Source organism: Puntigrus tetrazona, chromosome 4 (genome assembly GCF_018831695.1).
Source record: "Puntigrus tetrazona isolate hp1 chromosome 4, ASM1883169v1, whole genome shotgun sequence".
In the NCBI taxonomy this organism is placed as follows: domain Eukaryota; kingdom Metazoa; phylum Chordata; class Actinopteri; order Cypriniformes; family Cyprinidae; genus Puntigrus; species Puntigrus tetrazona.
In genome coordinates, this window is record NC_056702.1 from 1,256,913 (window position 1) to 1,272,241 (window position 15,329).

The following is a 15,329-nucleotide window of genomic DNA, read 5'->3' on the forward strand; positions in this document are numbered from 1 at the left end:
GCTTCATTATTGTTTGTTTTACATGTTTGATATAGTCCAAAACTGAAAAACTATCACCTCTTGTTGTATTTTGACGTAACTAACACACTGCTGATTACACCAACAAACAGGCCAGCAGTATTAAAGAGTCCAAGGGGCAGGAATAGTTCAAGTGCTATTTTTAATTAGAAACGACTGTTATTTTGATCATTTTGTTGGCTTGGATTTCATGTGAAAACCGGCCTTAGTCACAAAACCTTCTCTAATTAAGCTTGCCTTTATTGTTATGGGCTATTTCCTCTTATTTTATTTTTCCCCACCTTCTCTTTTGTTGTTGTTTGTATGGGAGGGATTGCTTCATAGATTATTATTGTATTGCTAAAAATATTTGCAAAATTACTTACAATTAAAAAATCACCCACTTGACCTTACGTCATGACTCCTCCCACACCGAATTCCTTTGTGAAACTGCTTTTTTATCATCGTTAGATATTCCTTGACTGCGATTTATAAGGCTGCGGTTGTCTAATAACCAATTTTAAAAGCATTTAATAGACTCCTTTACGTTATAAGTAGACGAAACGCGACCTGCCTCCTACTATAGCTAAGGCCTAGCCCTTAGCTTACGCTATCGTTGCCTGGTAACCTTCCCTGAGCGTCTAATCGAGTAATTCATTCAATATTCATAAATCACGCCCACACGGCTCTCTGATTCGCCGAACCGCTAACGCGCGCGCCCAAAGCCCGCCCTGAGCCAATCAGCGACGGCTACTTATCGAACGCCAAGGCGCGTCATTAATATTCATAAGTTACGTTTTCGTCGTAGTAGGATGTGTAAATTCTCCGCGTCTCACTGTCATGCGCAGCGGCGGCACTGCCATGTTGGATCGAAAGCTCGGTGCTCAGGAGTTCAGATGAAAGTTTAGAGTCTCAAGACGACGTTGGACACGCAAAAGAGGATCGCGTTTTATTTCTGGGACGCAAGACCTCTCTCAAACCAGCCCCGGCCGAAACACACAGGTCTGATTATGAGAGCCTCCGGATCCGAGCTGCGGTGATCAGAGATCAATGAACGCATATTTTCTGTTTAACACTTCCTGATCACAAGTTCACGCCAACGGATTGTCAAAAATGAGCGGTCCACCTTCGAACAGGAGGCCTACGAGCAATGTCGGCTCCATTCTTCTCACCCAGCAAGAAAACGAAGTGCTCTTCAACCATCTGGGCAGGAAATGCACCGTAAGTCCGCAAGCATTTGCTCGATTTCTTTGCCAGGTAGCGTTCAATCATGCCGCGCGATGTTATCGACTCGATGCGGTGTTACTAACGAGTCCGCCGAATAATGCATTAACAGAATAGATATGCGCTGCATCCGGTTGACAAATCATCAAAGTTTTATCATCTGTTTCTGGTGTTACTGTATCAAGAACGCCTTCAAAGTTTCAGGTGAGCCCGTGTGTGAGAGAGAGGCTATCGGACTTTCCCAAGCAAACACGATCGCCTCCTGACTAAAACACAACGACACGAAGGCGTCTCGCGCCTTGCACGGTGGTAGGTGAACTCGATTAGGAGTTTTAATCGTGTCTTTATGTTCCCCTCACAGCTTGATTTTACCGCCTCTGATGAATCCACCTCATAAAACTCTTCTTCCTTCTCTGACTGTTTGGGATTCACCTAAAAAGCCACGTTTTCCAATGCAAGACCTTTACCCGTCCAAGCATGCCCTATGTGTGTGGTGACAATAAACCAGGTTTTCATAACTAAGATTCATGTGAGGAAACTGTTGTCATTGGTGTGGTCTGGTTAAACCGTCAGGAATGTAACCAAATATTCAAGATTGCATGGGAGGAGCAAAATGGGAAAGAGGTATAGTGCATGTTTATGCACATTTCTTTAATTTTGCCACATGACCTTAGTACGTTTCAGAACGAACCCCAGGCTAAATGTAACTTCAACTGAAAAACTATTTCAAAGTAACTAGACACTAGGCAAAATGAATCAATTGTGGGTCAAAAATGAGACGCCCCTTTGGCGTCATCGAACTAAATTTACAAAAATTGATTTTATATACATAAAAGCGTATGTTAAATGCAATCAACGTGTCGTCTTTCGGTTTATCGAACGATTAATCGCATCCAAAAGACGTGTTTTTGTTTACATGTACGGTGTATATTTATATGTATATAAAAACGCACACACACAGTACATGTTTGTGTATGCATTATATTTATATTCATAAATTCTATATATAAAATATATATAAAATGTATAAAATATATAAAATTCTATATATAAAATGCATATCAAATTAAAAAAATAAGTCATTTGAAAGCACTAGTAAAAATAAAACATAAATGTGGAAAAGAGAGATGCATATTCTAACAAGTACACTCATTAAAAATATGTATTTATACATATATATTTATATATATATATATATATATATATATATATATATATATTATATATTTATTGTTTGTTTTTTTTTTAATTATTCAACATAATAAATAAATACAAATATTCAGGACATGTATAATGTATAAAAGTATGTTATATTAGCATACTGCTTGCAAACAGCTTACTTTTTATGAATTGACAGGTAATCGCTATTAATTGATCATGTTGGGGTTTTTTAGTGCACTGCATGTTCTCTTATTGTTTTTAGTTGAATCATGCATGTAATCAGATTTCCCCCAGGCTGTTGTTGCGTAACGCGCTGATACCCAGAGTAGACCGAGTAGTGTTCAGTCCAGGTGTCGTCCGGCGTCCCGTGCTGCTCTTCCGTTTCCTCATTCCTCCACGTTACCCGTTCTGTTCCTACACCAGTGTTGTGCTCCTCGGAGTAGCTTCCCTTTTCGTACGAGGGCATGTGGTTTTCCCGAAGAGCCTCGTTCCTCCGTGCGAAACAGAAACCGGCTTCGAGTCGCCAGACTTGTTGTCCAAAATTCATAGTTTCTCTTGAACGACACGAGTCCTCGAATGCCTCGCATTCCTGGTGACGCTGCTTAGCGTATGTGTGTAGTATCAAAGGCTTAGTCATCTTTGGGTTTCACACATTTATTTTGTAAGTCTTCTTTATATTGAAACGGCGTGTTGGGGCTTGATAGAAGCGGGTGTGTTGTCCACATCTCTGAGGATTCACACTGTAAAAAAAAATAAATAAATAAAAAAATAAATGAAAATAAGAATAAATTATTAAATAATATATATATATATATAAATATATATATATATATATATATATATATATATATATATATATATATATATATCCAATTTAATTGTTTCATCATCTTTTTCAACACTATTTGACATCCATGTATATTTATAAAAAGCTCTTCCCCTGTTTGCCTTTTTAAGATGAATCGCTTATGCGTTCCTCATTTGTAAGTCGCCTTTAAGCACCTGCTAAATTACTAAACTAAAATTTTACATATGAAAATGTCAGAATTTGAATCCAGTAATTCAATAACGCACACTAGCTACTATTAAAATCTTTAGTTTTGTTCCTTTAACATACTAAAAAAAGAGAAGTCCAGGTGAAGAATCAAAGCTCATCACAAGCCGCTTCGCCTCAAGCTGAAATATATACCACTAATATATATGCATCATTTTACTGTAAAATGACATAATGTCTGGTTAGATGTTTTAGTTTTTCTCTGTATATGGTACTGCTAACCTATTGTTTTCTGTAGTATTTTTACAGTTAGAATGTTTGTGAATTGTCCTGTTAGTGTCCTGCCCCCCCCAGGGTTTGCAGCGCTGCTTTTAAACGGGATGTCTCGCTCAGCCCACCGGGAGGATGTGGTCCAGTGGCTCTGTGTAAGATTTCTGCTGTTGCTGGCAGTATGTGGTTCAGAATGTGGGGGGTTGGAGAACCAGTCCGTCCTCTCAGGTAGTTCCTGCTGGCCAGGTTTCTGTCTTTTTTTTTGCAAACCTCCTGAAAGACCTTACTTGAGTGTTTAATGCATGAAAATAGCAAGGACGTATATCCTGCTTTATGCTTTCTTTGGTCAGCAGTGAGTTTTCAGTTGACCGGTGCTGATGCTTCAAAGTGAGAGGCGAAATAATAACTTCAAACTTATTTTTAGTGCTACATAATTATTTTTTTGCTGTTTACTTAATATTTTAGCATTATTTTTTTTTTTTTGGCCTTGGGCTGTTGAGTCTAATCTGTTCAATCATAAGTATATATAATATAAATCTATAATTGACACACTATATAAATATAGCTATATAAATATTTATTTATTCTGAATGCGTTTGTTACAGTTTTATTAATTATTGTACTTGTATAATTACGTTTTTTTCACATTATTTAAGAATTTACTAATTAACATCTTAATGCTTAATTAGTTTTTGTGTTCTATATTATTAAAAAAATTGACATGTATGTTTTGAAACTCTTCTACTCACCAAGGCTGCATTTATTTGATCAAAAATATAATAAAAATATAATAATAATAAATATAATAAAAGTATTGCAAATGTAATTAGTTTTGTCTTTTTTAAAAATATATATATATATTTCTAATATGCTGATTTGCTGCTTCAGATATGTTTCTTATTATTTTTAATGTTCTTTTAATATTCTTGTGGAGAGTTCAAAGTGGAAAGGAACAGCATTTATCGGAAATAGAAATCTTTTGCAACATTTATAAATGTCACTCCTGGTCTTTTTTTAAAAAAAAGCAATTATCTCTTTCGAAAACTAGCAGCATTGGCATCAAAACAATGCCTCTTTTCTTTGATGTCATCGGAGCGCATGCATGAGTACATGCGTGTGACGTCACCAGATTTCTCCCAGAGGGCAAATTTCCGCTAGCTGCAGCTAATAACGAGCGATGAGCCGCGAGATAACGTCGCATGCGCTCGGGTTCAGATAGATGCGCCCGACTTTGAGTAATGACAGAAATGAGCTGATAATAGAGGGCAGCTTTCGTTCGGCCAATCGGAGCTCAGGAGCCCCTCTCGCTGTGTGTGTGTGATCTCTTCTCCTCTGGCTTTTATCCTGCCGTTAATGGAAGCTTTGAGAGTGTGTCTAACAGTTTCAGAGAGAGTCGTTGAGATGCATTCCTGACCGGGATCCTGGCAGGGCCGTCTGGCTTTTGCTGGTCTGTAAATCATCCGGCCCATCCGGAGGATGGATGCCCATCGTTAATTCCCGAAAGTGGCTGTTTGGCGAGGGCGTCTTCGTCGCAGCTACTCACTTAAAAGTGCCGCTCGGACGTTGGCGGTTACGTCACGCATCACGAATGCAGTTTTTAGGAGCAGCTTGACGGTCCTTTGTGGCTTTTCGCTCAATATTGACTGGCTCTTTTGTTCTGATTCCTCGCCGCTGGGTCAGCTCAGGTCGGACGGTTGATTTGTAAACTCAGCCGTTTAATTAGATGCATGCGCCGCTTCGGGCTCGGGTGTAAAAAGTAGGACTTGGGCTATTTCGTGTGTGTCCAGACCTTTTATTAAATTAAGCTGCAAAAAAAACGGGGCTTTCTGTGGATACACGCGCATAAGTATTGCGTCATTGCCGCTTTTCTCACAACTTTGGTTTTGTTTCTCCATCATTTTAGTTTCCATTAAAAATAACATCTTTTTCTCACAATTTTTAACATGAATCAAATCCCGTTTAATTGATAGAAACTCAAAGTTGTGAAATAAATGAGGCTTAATAGTGAGTTTTTATTACATAAAGAGAAATGAAAAGGTCCCTGAAAAGGTTTCTTTTTTTATAAAAATAATAATATATAAAGAATCAATATAAAAGATTATAACAATTTAACGACTCCTGACTTCTCCTTCTTGCCATTCTGAGTCTATATTTCACAATTCTGCATAATAATCGCCGACCTATTGTGAGATATATTATACATTTTCAGAAAAACTGAAGTTGCTGACGACACATTTAAGCACGTAATATAGTGCAAAATATGTTGTGGCCTTAGAATTGGCTTTTACAGTCATGCTGGATTAAATCCTCTCATTCTGCGTAATGTAAAAATGACGTATGATTATATAGCCGTGCTTGGCTTGATTTAGTCTGAGAGAGAGCGTTCGTGAGGAGACTGTCAAAGCCCCGGGCGCCCGTCATGAGGTGTTTGCTCCGGGAATGATCATCATGTCCTCTACGGAGTGACCGGCGTGTGTGTCCAGAGACGTTATTGCTTTCTTTATGGCACATGCACTAATATATAATTACCGGTGGTCGTTTTGGGGTTTTTGTTTTGACAGGAGGTTAACGTGACCTACATACGCAGGTGCTGAATAGAGTTTGATGGACAGATCTGTGCGCTTTCTGTTTCTGCAGAGTTTGAGCTCAGCGGTGGTGCAGGTCTATGGAGCTGACAGGAACTCGTCCTGGGTGAAGAAGTGCTGCGGGGTGGCCTGTCTGGTGAAAGACAATCCTCAGAGATCTTACTTTATCAGGGTGTTCGATATGAAAGTAAGTCAACAGACGCTTCATGTGGGTCGGATGCTTTTTTGGTACATCTCTGCGTTTATCGTGGAGTTTGGTTGGTTTTTATTTGGAGCCAGACGTATTGTTAAACGCGATTAACGTGAATCTTTCTTAAAAATATGTTATATTCATGTATGTTTTGTTATTTTGTAACAAAAAAAAAAATTTTATGTGTGTATTATTTTATTAATAAATGTAATGTATAAATAAAATATATTCCTTAACGTTAAAACTTATTTATTACTTGCCTTTATTCGTATTAATTTGTTCAGAAAATGAATAATGTAAATAAAATTATTTAGCCTATAACCAATAATTATAGGCAAAATTAACCTAAAATGTGTGTGTGTGTGTGTGTGTGTATATATATATATATATATATATATATATATATATATATATATATATATATATATATATATATATATATATATATATATATATACATACATACATAAAAATATTTTTATAATATTTATAAATAGATTTGTAAAAATTATTTTTATAATAAATTATTTTATATTCTGTAACATTAAAACCTATGATTTATTTTCTATTGTATTGTTATACTATTTGATGCATTCTGTGAATACATTAAATGCTATTTACATTCATAAAATGAGATCAAATCTGACGTATGGAAGTCATGTTTCTCTTAGTGCCAAGTAAAAAGTTTCTTTTTCTGCTTTGACAGGATGGAAGACAGTTGTTTAATCAAGAGCTCTACAACAACTTTTCAGTGAACTGCTCCAGGCCATACTTCATCACATTTCCTGGAGATGTAAGTACTCAACAAACCAACGCCATTCATCCACACACTTTATCCTCCAAAAACGGTTTTTCTTCATAATCCTTCGTTAAAGCGTAATGCATTAAAAAGGTACAATGAGTTGATTTGAATTGGGTAAAAATCGGTTTTAAGCAAGGCTTTTCCCGTTGGAATAACTCTTCTGAATCATCTGTGTTGTGATTTATGACCCACTCCACATAAAGCATCTTTGATATGTGTTTGTCTTCAGACGTGCCAGATCGGTCTGAACTTTGCCAGCGAGGAGGAAGCCAGGCGCTTCAGGTCTGCAGCCAATGAACTTCAGAATAGAAGAGGGAGGAAAACGGGTAAATACAAGAGCGTACCAGCCTGCGTCTGTCCTTCACTTCATGACAGAAAAACGTCATCTGGTTTTCTTCTGACATGATTCAGTCTTTATCTACTTCTGTCACTTTTGCTTTAAAATCCCGGTCCGTTTGTTTTTTTTTTTGCTCCTCAAACGGTTTCTTCGGTCTGTTTGTGCCACGTCTTGCTCTTTTGATGTCTCTGGGTCTGATTGTGTAGGTCTGCTTCTGATTAACTCTGCTCTTTAACCACTTCCTCTCTCTGTGTCGACTGACTCGGCAACTTTTCCCGGGACAAGGAGAGGATTGTACATTTGAGTCTTTTCCCATACGTTTCCGACTAATAATAAACGAACAGCCTTTCTGATCTTTCCTACACCGCTAGATCATCTCCCCTTCTTATTCTTTCACAATTAAACCTCACTATATGTGAATGTAGTTTTAATCGTTATCTTAATTTTGTCTTGCAGAAAAAAGACGTGACCCACCTAATGGTAGGTTGTTTGCTAATGGAATTATATTAACGTTAATTCTGCCTAGAATAAAATTATAATTGAAAATAAATAATAATGTAATTTTTAAAAAAATACATTTTATATAAAAATAAATGAACATGTATACATACACTTACATATATATATATATATATATATATATATATATATATATATATATATATATATATATATATATATATATATATATATATATATATATATATATTGAAATTTGGATAAAGTTATAATGTCATTCAGTGTAACACAATATTTATGTTAAAAACATGCTTATTCTGACTTGGACCTATTAAAATGTATAAAAGAATAAGGCGTCATATAAAATTTTACTGTGTTTTTAAATAAGTAAAATAAATCTTTTTGTCAAATGGGTAAAACCTAGGATACTGGCAAATAAAAAAAAAATTACAATTACGACTAATTCGCATTTGGGTGAAAAATGATTAATCTTTTAATGTGTCATAAATTGATTTTTGTTGGAAATATGCCTGACAAGATTGTTACGCTGAATGACATTTTAGTGGATTAATTTAGTAAATCAGGGAGAAACGTGATGATTTTACCCCCTTTTTTTCGTCTTTGACCCGTATGAATATGTGTTAGTGTAACTATAATTACTGGATATAATATCCTGGAAAATCTGTCATCTGTGTCACTTCTATCCTATGTGCTCAAGCTTTGAAGTAACTTGAGGTTTTACCAAATCATCCAGATAAAGGCTGATAAACTAGATTTATTTCGGGTGTGTGAAGACGCTGTTTACACCTAAAAGTGGATCATGACTGTGTTTGTGACCTTGTGACCTGACATCTGTTTGATGTCTGCGGATGAGCAACACGACAGATATTAGACCTGATGATGTTAATCTAGCGCCCCCTGTCTGTGTGGAGGGTTTCTCGTCGGCGTTGAAACGTGTCCTTATCGCACCGTGCTTACAAGAACCCAGGAGATTTGCGGCAGCTTACCGCTGGCTTTAACGGTTACGTAAAAGCCAGCGGTGATGTATAATTTGCCGAGATTAAAAAGGGGCGGGACTTTATGGCTGGCTGCAGCCTTCAAATGCTGGCAGAGGCGAGGCCGTGGTCATTCGCATGCGTTCAAAGATGATGTTCTGCACCACCTTCTTGTCTGCACCGACCGATGAGATACTAGATGGGGCTTCAGATTTGGGAGGTTGCCTGGCTCCCCTGCAGTGCCTGGTCCTCCCGCAGGACGAGCTTTACGGGCCGTTCCCGCACCCCGCCGCTAACCTGCGGCACAGCGAGCGCACCTGTGTGGTGATGGGTAAAATCCTCCTGAACGTGGGTTTAGGGGGTGGAGACATTAGCGGACGCTGTAGCCCGTCGTTTTTACTCTCGCCCGCTTACAGTGTCAAACGCAAGGACACAGGTAGGATGCTTCGTGAAGTTTCTCTGAAGACTTCTCTCTGGTGCTTTATTGGCTCATTTTAGACTTAACGCGGCGTCTTGTGTTCAGCGCGTGTAATAAGGGAGCGTTATCTCAGAAGTGCATGGTTATGGCTGAGTTGGAATAAAAAGTATTTCAAAAACATTGAAAAAACTTATTATGAGAAGCTTAGAATCTGATTTATCACAGTTCTGACATTTACTTGAATTCTGCGTTCGTGAAATGACTTTTTGCTCTAAATTCTAAGTTTACAATTTTGCCTTTATCTTAAGTTTAAATCTTGCAGTTGATTTTCTGAGGTTTTTTCTTAAATTGAGTTCATCTCATAATGTTGAGTATTTCTTTAAGAATTAAGAGTTTAAATCTTGCAACTTAAAGTTTAAATTGTTCCTCCAAATTGTTTTGCAAATACACATCTTGTTTTTTCACAAATGTTGGGTTTATATTTAGCAATTCTACATTTTGCGTTTCGTCTCTTTTATTTTTCTGGGATTATATCTTAAAAATTGCCTTTTTTTCCCCCAATTATTTTTATTTATTTTTTTAATGTATGCATTTATTTTTTTATTTATTTAGCATCTCACAATTTTGTGTTTTACATCATACAACTTTGACTATATGTTTTCTTAAGTTTATTTATCAATCCAGAATTTTCTCTTTAAAATCGTAAGTACCATGAGACGTGCTTTGTCTCTTGTCAGAAACCGGCTTCACTTAATGCACAATTAATAAAAAAGAACTTGAATTTGACCGTTTCAGGACCCTCAGGACCTTCGGGACCAACACTTCCAATGGCGACGGTGGACATCAAGAACCCCGAAATCAACAACCAGCGTTATCAAAACAACACTCAAATGAACAACATTAATCTCCACAGCAACTTCAACAGAAAAGACAAAAGCAAAGGCAAGAACAAGAAGAAGAAAATATCCAAAGCTGAGATCGGCACCCCGAGCAATTTCCGGTGAGTTCGCTTTTTTGCGTTCAGACCGACTCGGTGTTCACGTTTCCCTCGTCTTTAACCAGGCGCTGCATACGCTTCCTCGTGCGCTAAACCAAAGCTGCTTCATCCAATCACAGTTCCTGTCAGATTCCTGGACGTTCCCTTAGCATGTTGTGATGGAAAGTGTAATCGGATGGACGCTTGTTTTTAATCTCGTGTAATGTATCCCAGACGTGGATAATCTGGCCGTGGTGTTCCAGGAATCGTGTTCAAGTCTGATGAGACTTCCTTAAACATGAGCGTACTGATGTCCTTTAATTTCCGTTGTATCTTTGTTTGCCTAATGCAGTCGCGGTTTCTGAGCTGTTTGGTATTAAAATTAATATTTTGTTTTTCCAGGCATGTAGGCCATGTCGGCTGGGATCCCAACACAGGCTTTGACGTGAGTGCTCTTGCTTCTGCATGTTTGCGTGTAATGCATTTTATTTATTTGCTTTCTGGGTCAGGAGTCACATCAGGATACGATGCAAGTCATGCGAGTCATCTCTTACACAATGTAATTGGAGGAGCTGTATTGTTATAATCCAAAACAATCATTTTCCCAAAAATCTAGAGTCACATTTCACGCGTTGCTCCGGGAGTGTGTATTAGATTCGTGGCTCCACTTTTTAATTTGAACTCCCTTGAATGAGAGATTACATAAAGGGGATTTATTGGGGGTTACGGTGTGATTGCGCCTGTAGACTGTCTGCAGGAGAAATTTTTCATTATCAGAGGAAAGAATTATTAAGCCCCGTGCGGCGCGTTCATCTGTTTCTGAGGTTTAAGAATATTCTGAAATATTACGGCCATCAGAAGTCTGAATCTCATTGCATCTTCTAATAAATGAGCAAACTGAGTAACATGTATTCGTGTAACCCACTGACCCTGACGTGGTTGATATAGTGACCTACTGAAACGTGACAAATGAGGAACGAGACGCGGAAGTCGATGTGAATTTGACTTGTCTTTTCGCAGTTGAATAATCTGGACCCGGAGCTCAAGAACCTGTTTGACATGTGTGGCATTTCCGAGGCCCAGCTCAAAGACAAAGAGACGTCTAAAGACATCTACGAATTCATTGAGCAGAGAGGAGGAGTAGAGGCCGTCAAAAATGAGTTACGAAGACAAGGTGAGTCCGAGGGTTTGCTTGCGGTTATCAAAACTCGGCTTGCTTGGATAAGTTGTAATATAATACAGTAATGTTCGCATGATTTGTTCCTCAGGACCCCCGAGGTATTGCGGTAGGTTGCTTTCCCATTTTGCATGCGTCTGCAGTGCTAAAAAGATTTTTGGTTTGCTGTGAGCAGCAGAAGCTGCTGCAGCTGCTTTCTCCGTCTTCTGACGGATTTGAGAACCCTGCGGAGAAAAGTCATCTGTTTTTAAGTTGGGTTTGACCTTCTTGCGCTAGGCAAAGATGTTGGATGTTAATAATGTGTTAATATACACATTGTTTTGGTGGGCAATATATAAAATATAATTACTATAAAATGTTGCAAAATGTTTAGATTGTGGTGTTCTTTTAAACTTTCATAGTTTCCACAAAAATATAAAACCATTTAAACATTTCACTAATAATATTAATTAAATATATTAGTCCTGTGGTTTATTTATCCACATAAGCCTTACCCTATTAATATATCATAATGTGAGAATATCTTGAATGTCACAAACCCTTTATTATTGCTTTAAATATAACAGGATAATGATTTATCTGTTCGACAGTCAGTCGTTAATGCCTGTTTTTGTGAGGTTTATTTCTTTAGATAACTTATTTCCTCCTCCTTTTTGTAGCTGATAACTAAATAATAAAAATCATTAATTATGATTGTCCTCGGATATCGTCCTTGCACACTTTTTCACTTGAATACCTGAAACAAAAAAATTCAAACGTAAAATGAATCTGTTAGTTCCGGTTCGGAAATTCTGTGATTCTGAGCCGCTGTGTTGCTTAGCAACTCTAAACAAAATAAACAACAGCTCTTCATTGCAGCATGCCTGTCTTCCTCTATCCTCTTCCTGACATTTCAAGGCATGCAGTAATTTTGCGTGAATCCATATATTAGGTATGTATACCGTAACGCATTGGTCATCTTTCCCACAGCACCTCCACCTCCACCATCCAGAGGAGGGCCTCCTCCTCCACCTCCTCATAACTCTGGTCCTCCTCCCCCACCTCCCTCCAGAGGCCGAGGAGCACCGCCTCCACCGCCTCCATCCAGAGTGCCCACCTCCGCTCCTCCTCCACCTCCTCCCCCCTCCCGACCAGGTATGGGCGCACCTCCACCTCCTCCCCCCAGCAGAGGTCCCGGGGCGGCTCCTCCTCCACCTCCTCCACCCCAGCCTGCCTCCCTGTCTCCTCTGGCTCCTCCACCTCCTCTTCCTTCTTCAGTGGGCGGAGCACCTCCTCCACCGCCGCCGCCGCCTCCAGGACCCCCTCCTCCCGCACCTCCTCCTCTACCGGACGGGGATTTAGGAGAAGCACCGGGGGGTAAATCTGCACTCCTGAACCAAATTCGAGAAGGAGCACAGCTGAAGAAAGTGGACCAAAACAACAAGCCGCCCGTGTCCGGAGGCGGCCGTGACGCACTCTTAGACCAAATACGACAGGGCATTCAGCTTAAAAATGTGAGTGGAGTTTTTTAAATGAAATGATGAAAACAAATCTTTGCAAAATAGTTCATAATCTTTGTAAATACTAAAACAAGCAGTTGTACACAGTTATGTTTTAATAAATGCATTTTGTTTATAATTATGCTGTTTAAAACTTTTATGTTAGGAAGAGAAAAAAAAAACATATTCGGAAAGAATCAGCATTAAATCGATTAAAAGTGACACTAAAGACATTTTAAAACGCTTCAAAAGATTTTAGTTTTGAATTTTGACCGTTTTCAAAAAATATCAAGCAGCACAGCTTTTGTTCAACTCTTTAAACGCTGATAATAGGAATTACATTTTTTAAGAAATCATAAGAAAATGTTTCTTGAGCAGCGAATCGTTGCGTTTAGATTTCTGAAGGATCATGTGACATTGAAGACTGGAGTGATGATGTTTGTTTTTTAGGTTGAAAGTTATTTGAATTTGTAATTAATATTTTACAATATTACCGTTTTTCCTGTATTTTTAATAAAAACGAATGCGGCCTTAGAGCCTTATTTAGTGCATGTTCTCCAGGTTTTACCATTTTAGCAATTCTGTTAATTGACAAGACAAATACTGTACACTTAAGCTTTAATATTAGCTTTCAATCGGTGACGTCAATTTCTATTTTGGTGAAGCAGTAGTATCATATCTTGGTACAGCATCTCTCACATCTTCACTTCCATACTGAAAGCAACTCTTGATTCCCATTTCCGTCAATCAGGAGAACTGCATGGCATGCAGGTGAATGTAAAGCCCCTCTGATCATGTGATGTTTTCAGGTAACGGACGCTACGGACTCCACTCCCTCCACCCCTGCCCCTTCCGCTGGGATCGTGGGGGCGCTGATGGAGGTCATGCAGAAGAGGAGCAAAGCGATCCACTCTTCAGGTAGGTGCCGACCTGAGCTTTATGACAATTACATTCATTTAGGATTGTGTTAGACGTCTTGCGTAATTAAAAAACAGAGCATTTAGCAATCCGTGGTTTTGTAGATGAAGACGATGACGATGACGATGTAGAAGACTTTGAGGATGAAGATGAGTGGGATGACTGATGACCAGGGCTGCCCAAAAGAATAAGACACTACATTGCTCTTGACATTCGAAATCTTATAAATTGTAATGTAAATGGACGACCGATTTGCTGTACATTTTTGTTGCCTTTTCGCTTTTTTTTTTTTTTTTTTTTTTTTTTTTTTTTTTTTTTTTATTAATCTGTGCAATACCTCGTTTAATCTGTAAAGGTTTGTCATGCATCTCCTGTAAAGGTTTTATTTCCCTCTCCTGGATTCACGTGCAATTTGCAAGTTGTCACGATTTGTAGAGTTGAATGTTTTTGGGTCTTTCCGTTTCGTTTTTTTTTTTTTTCTTCTTTTCGTCATTCTTTTAAACGAGCGTCGACTCTAAGGAACAAGATGAGCGAGTCTTAAAATACTAATATAGGGACTCGAAGCGAGAACACTATTTTCATACTTTTCTCTTATCTTTTCTTATTTAGCACATAGTTTAGCGCTGTTATTTTCTTAAAAACCATATTTAGCCCCATTGCTAATTTGTGAATTTGCTCAGAGTTTGAGGCGGTTTCTATTTTTGCACGAATCAAAAAGAAAAAAAGTTGGGAAACGGCACAACACGGCGGTAATGTTTACACATTGTGTGCTTATAGCTACTATGTCAGGACTCTCCTTAACATTAGATGTGAGAAACACTACAGTTATTAGAAATAACCTATTTGCATTTTACTGGCATTACAACAAATTTCATGGGCACTTGTTTTTTTTGGTTTAATGTTCATGCGTGCCATTGGGTGAACAAAAAAAAAAATCCTGAAATGGACGTTTCATACGTTCTCAATGTTTTACTAATAATACACTGTGATGCTGTACTAATTCAAAAAGAGGCAGTGGGTCGGATCGTATACTTTCACTGTTTTTAACAGTGCTATAAAGCAAAACGTACGTTTTTCCAGTTTTTGTCCTTTGTTCAACCAGGGTTGCTCTGCATTGAGACTTGAAACCTTTGAAATGAGGTTGAAAAAGAATTATTAAAATTGTACACTCGAATAAATGTTAATATTTACAGAACTTTTCAGCGTTTTGGGTTGTTTTATTTGTTTTACTTGCAGTAAATCTGGAATCCTTGGAATCCAGTTTTCCCAAGTCTTAAAAAGACTTAATTACCCTTTCCACAAATTAAGGCCTTAAATCAGAGCAGAAACTCTTAATTGCTTAAAATCT

The 15,329-nt window shown here is 38.1% G+C and overlaps 1 protein-coding gene across 3 annotated transcripts; it reads left to right on the forward strand.

The window, feature by feature from the left end:
* The first annotated feature begins 820 nt into the window (after positions 1 to 820).
* On the forward strand, positions 821 to 15,176 carry waslb (WASP like actin nucleation promoting factor b). Of its 3 annotated transcripts, none has more exons than XM_043237708.1 (11): positions 822 to 1,218; positions 6,284 to 6,418; positions 7,128 to 7,214; positions 7,453 to 7,549; positions 8,017 to 8,040; positions 10,228 to 10,432; positions 10,811 to 10,853; positions 11,429 to 11,582; positions 12,555 to 13,078; positions 13,873 to 13,981; positions 14,086 to 15,176. In XM_043237708.1, exons 1-11 carry the CDS (start codon positions 1,111 to 1,113, stop codon positions 14,145 to 14,147), a joined length of 1,548 nt encoding a protein of 515 aa, XP_043093643.1. In that variant the 5' UTR covers positions 822 to 1,110; the 3' UTR covers positions 14,148 to 15,176. The 3 variants fall into 3 exon arrangements, with proteins under 3 accessions (XP_043093645.1, XP_043093643.1, XP_043093646.1); XM_043237711.1 differs by lacking the exon at positions 822 to 1,218 and adding an exon at positions 3,485 to 3,874; XM_043237710.1 differs by lacking the exon at positions 8,017 to 8,040 and having other exon boundaries at positions 821 to 1,218.
* The last annotated feature ends 153 nt before the right edge of the window (positions 15,177 to 15,329 follow it).

What these genes read in the sequence shown, in the direction of transcription:
- waslb (XM_043237708.1), top strand. Translation starts at nt 1,111, where the DNA reads ATGAGCGGTCCACCTTCGAACAGGAGGCCTACGAGCAATGTCGGCTCC. An exon ending in GGCACCCCGAGCAATTTCCG is followed by an intron (nt 10,433 to 10,810) that starts GTGAGTTCGCTT and finishes TTGTTTTTCCAG; the next exon opens with GCATGTAGGCCATGTCGGCT. An exon ending in AAATGAGTTACGAAGACAAG is followed by an intron (nt 11,583 to 12,554) that starts GTGAGTCCGAGG and finishes TCTTTCCCACAG; the next exon opens with CACCTCCACCTCCACCATCC.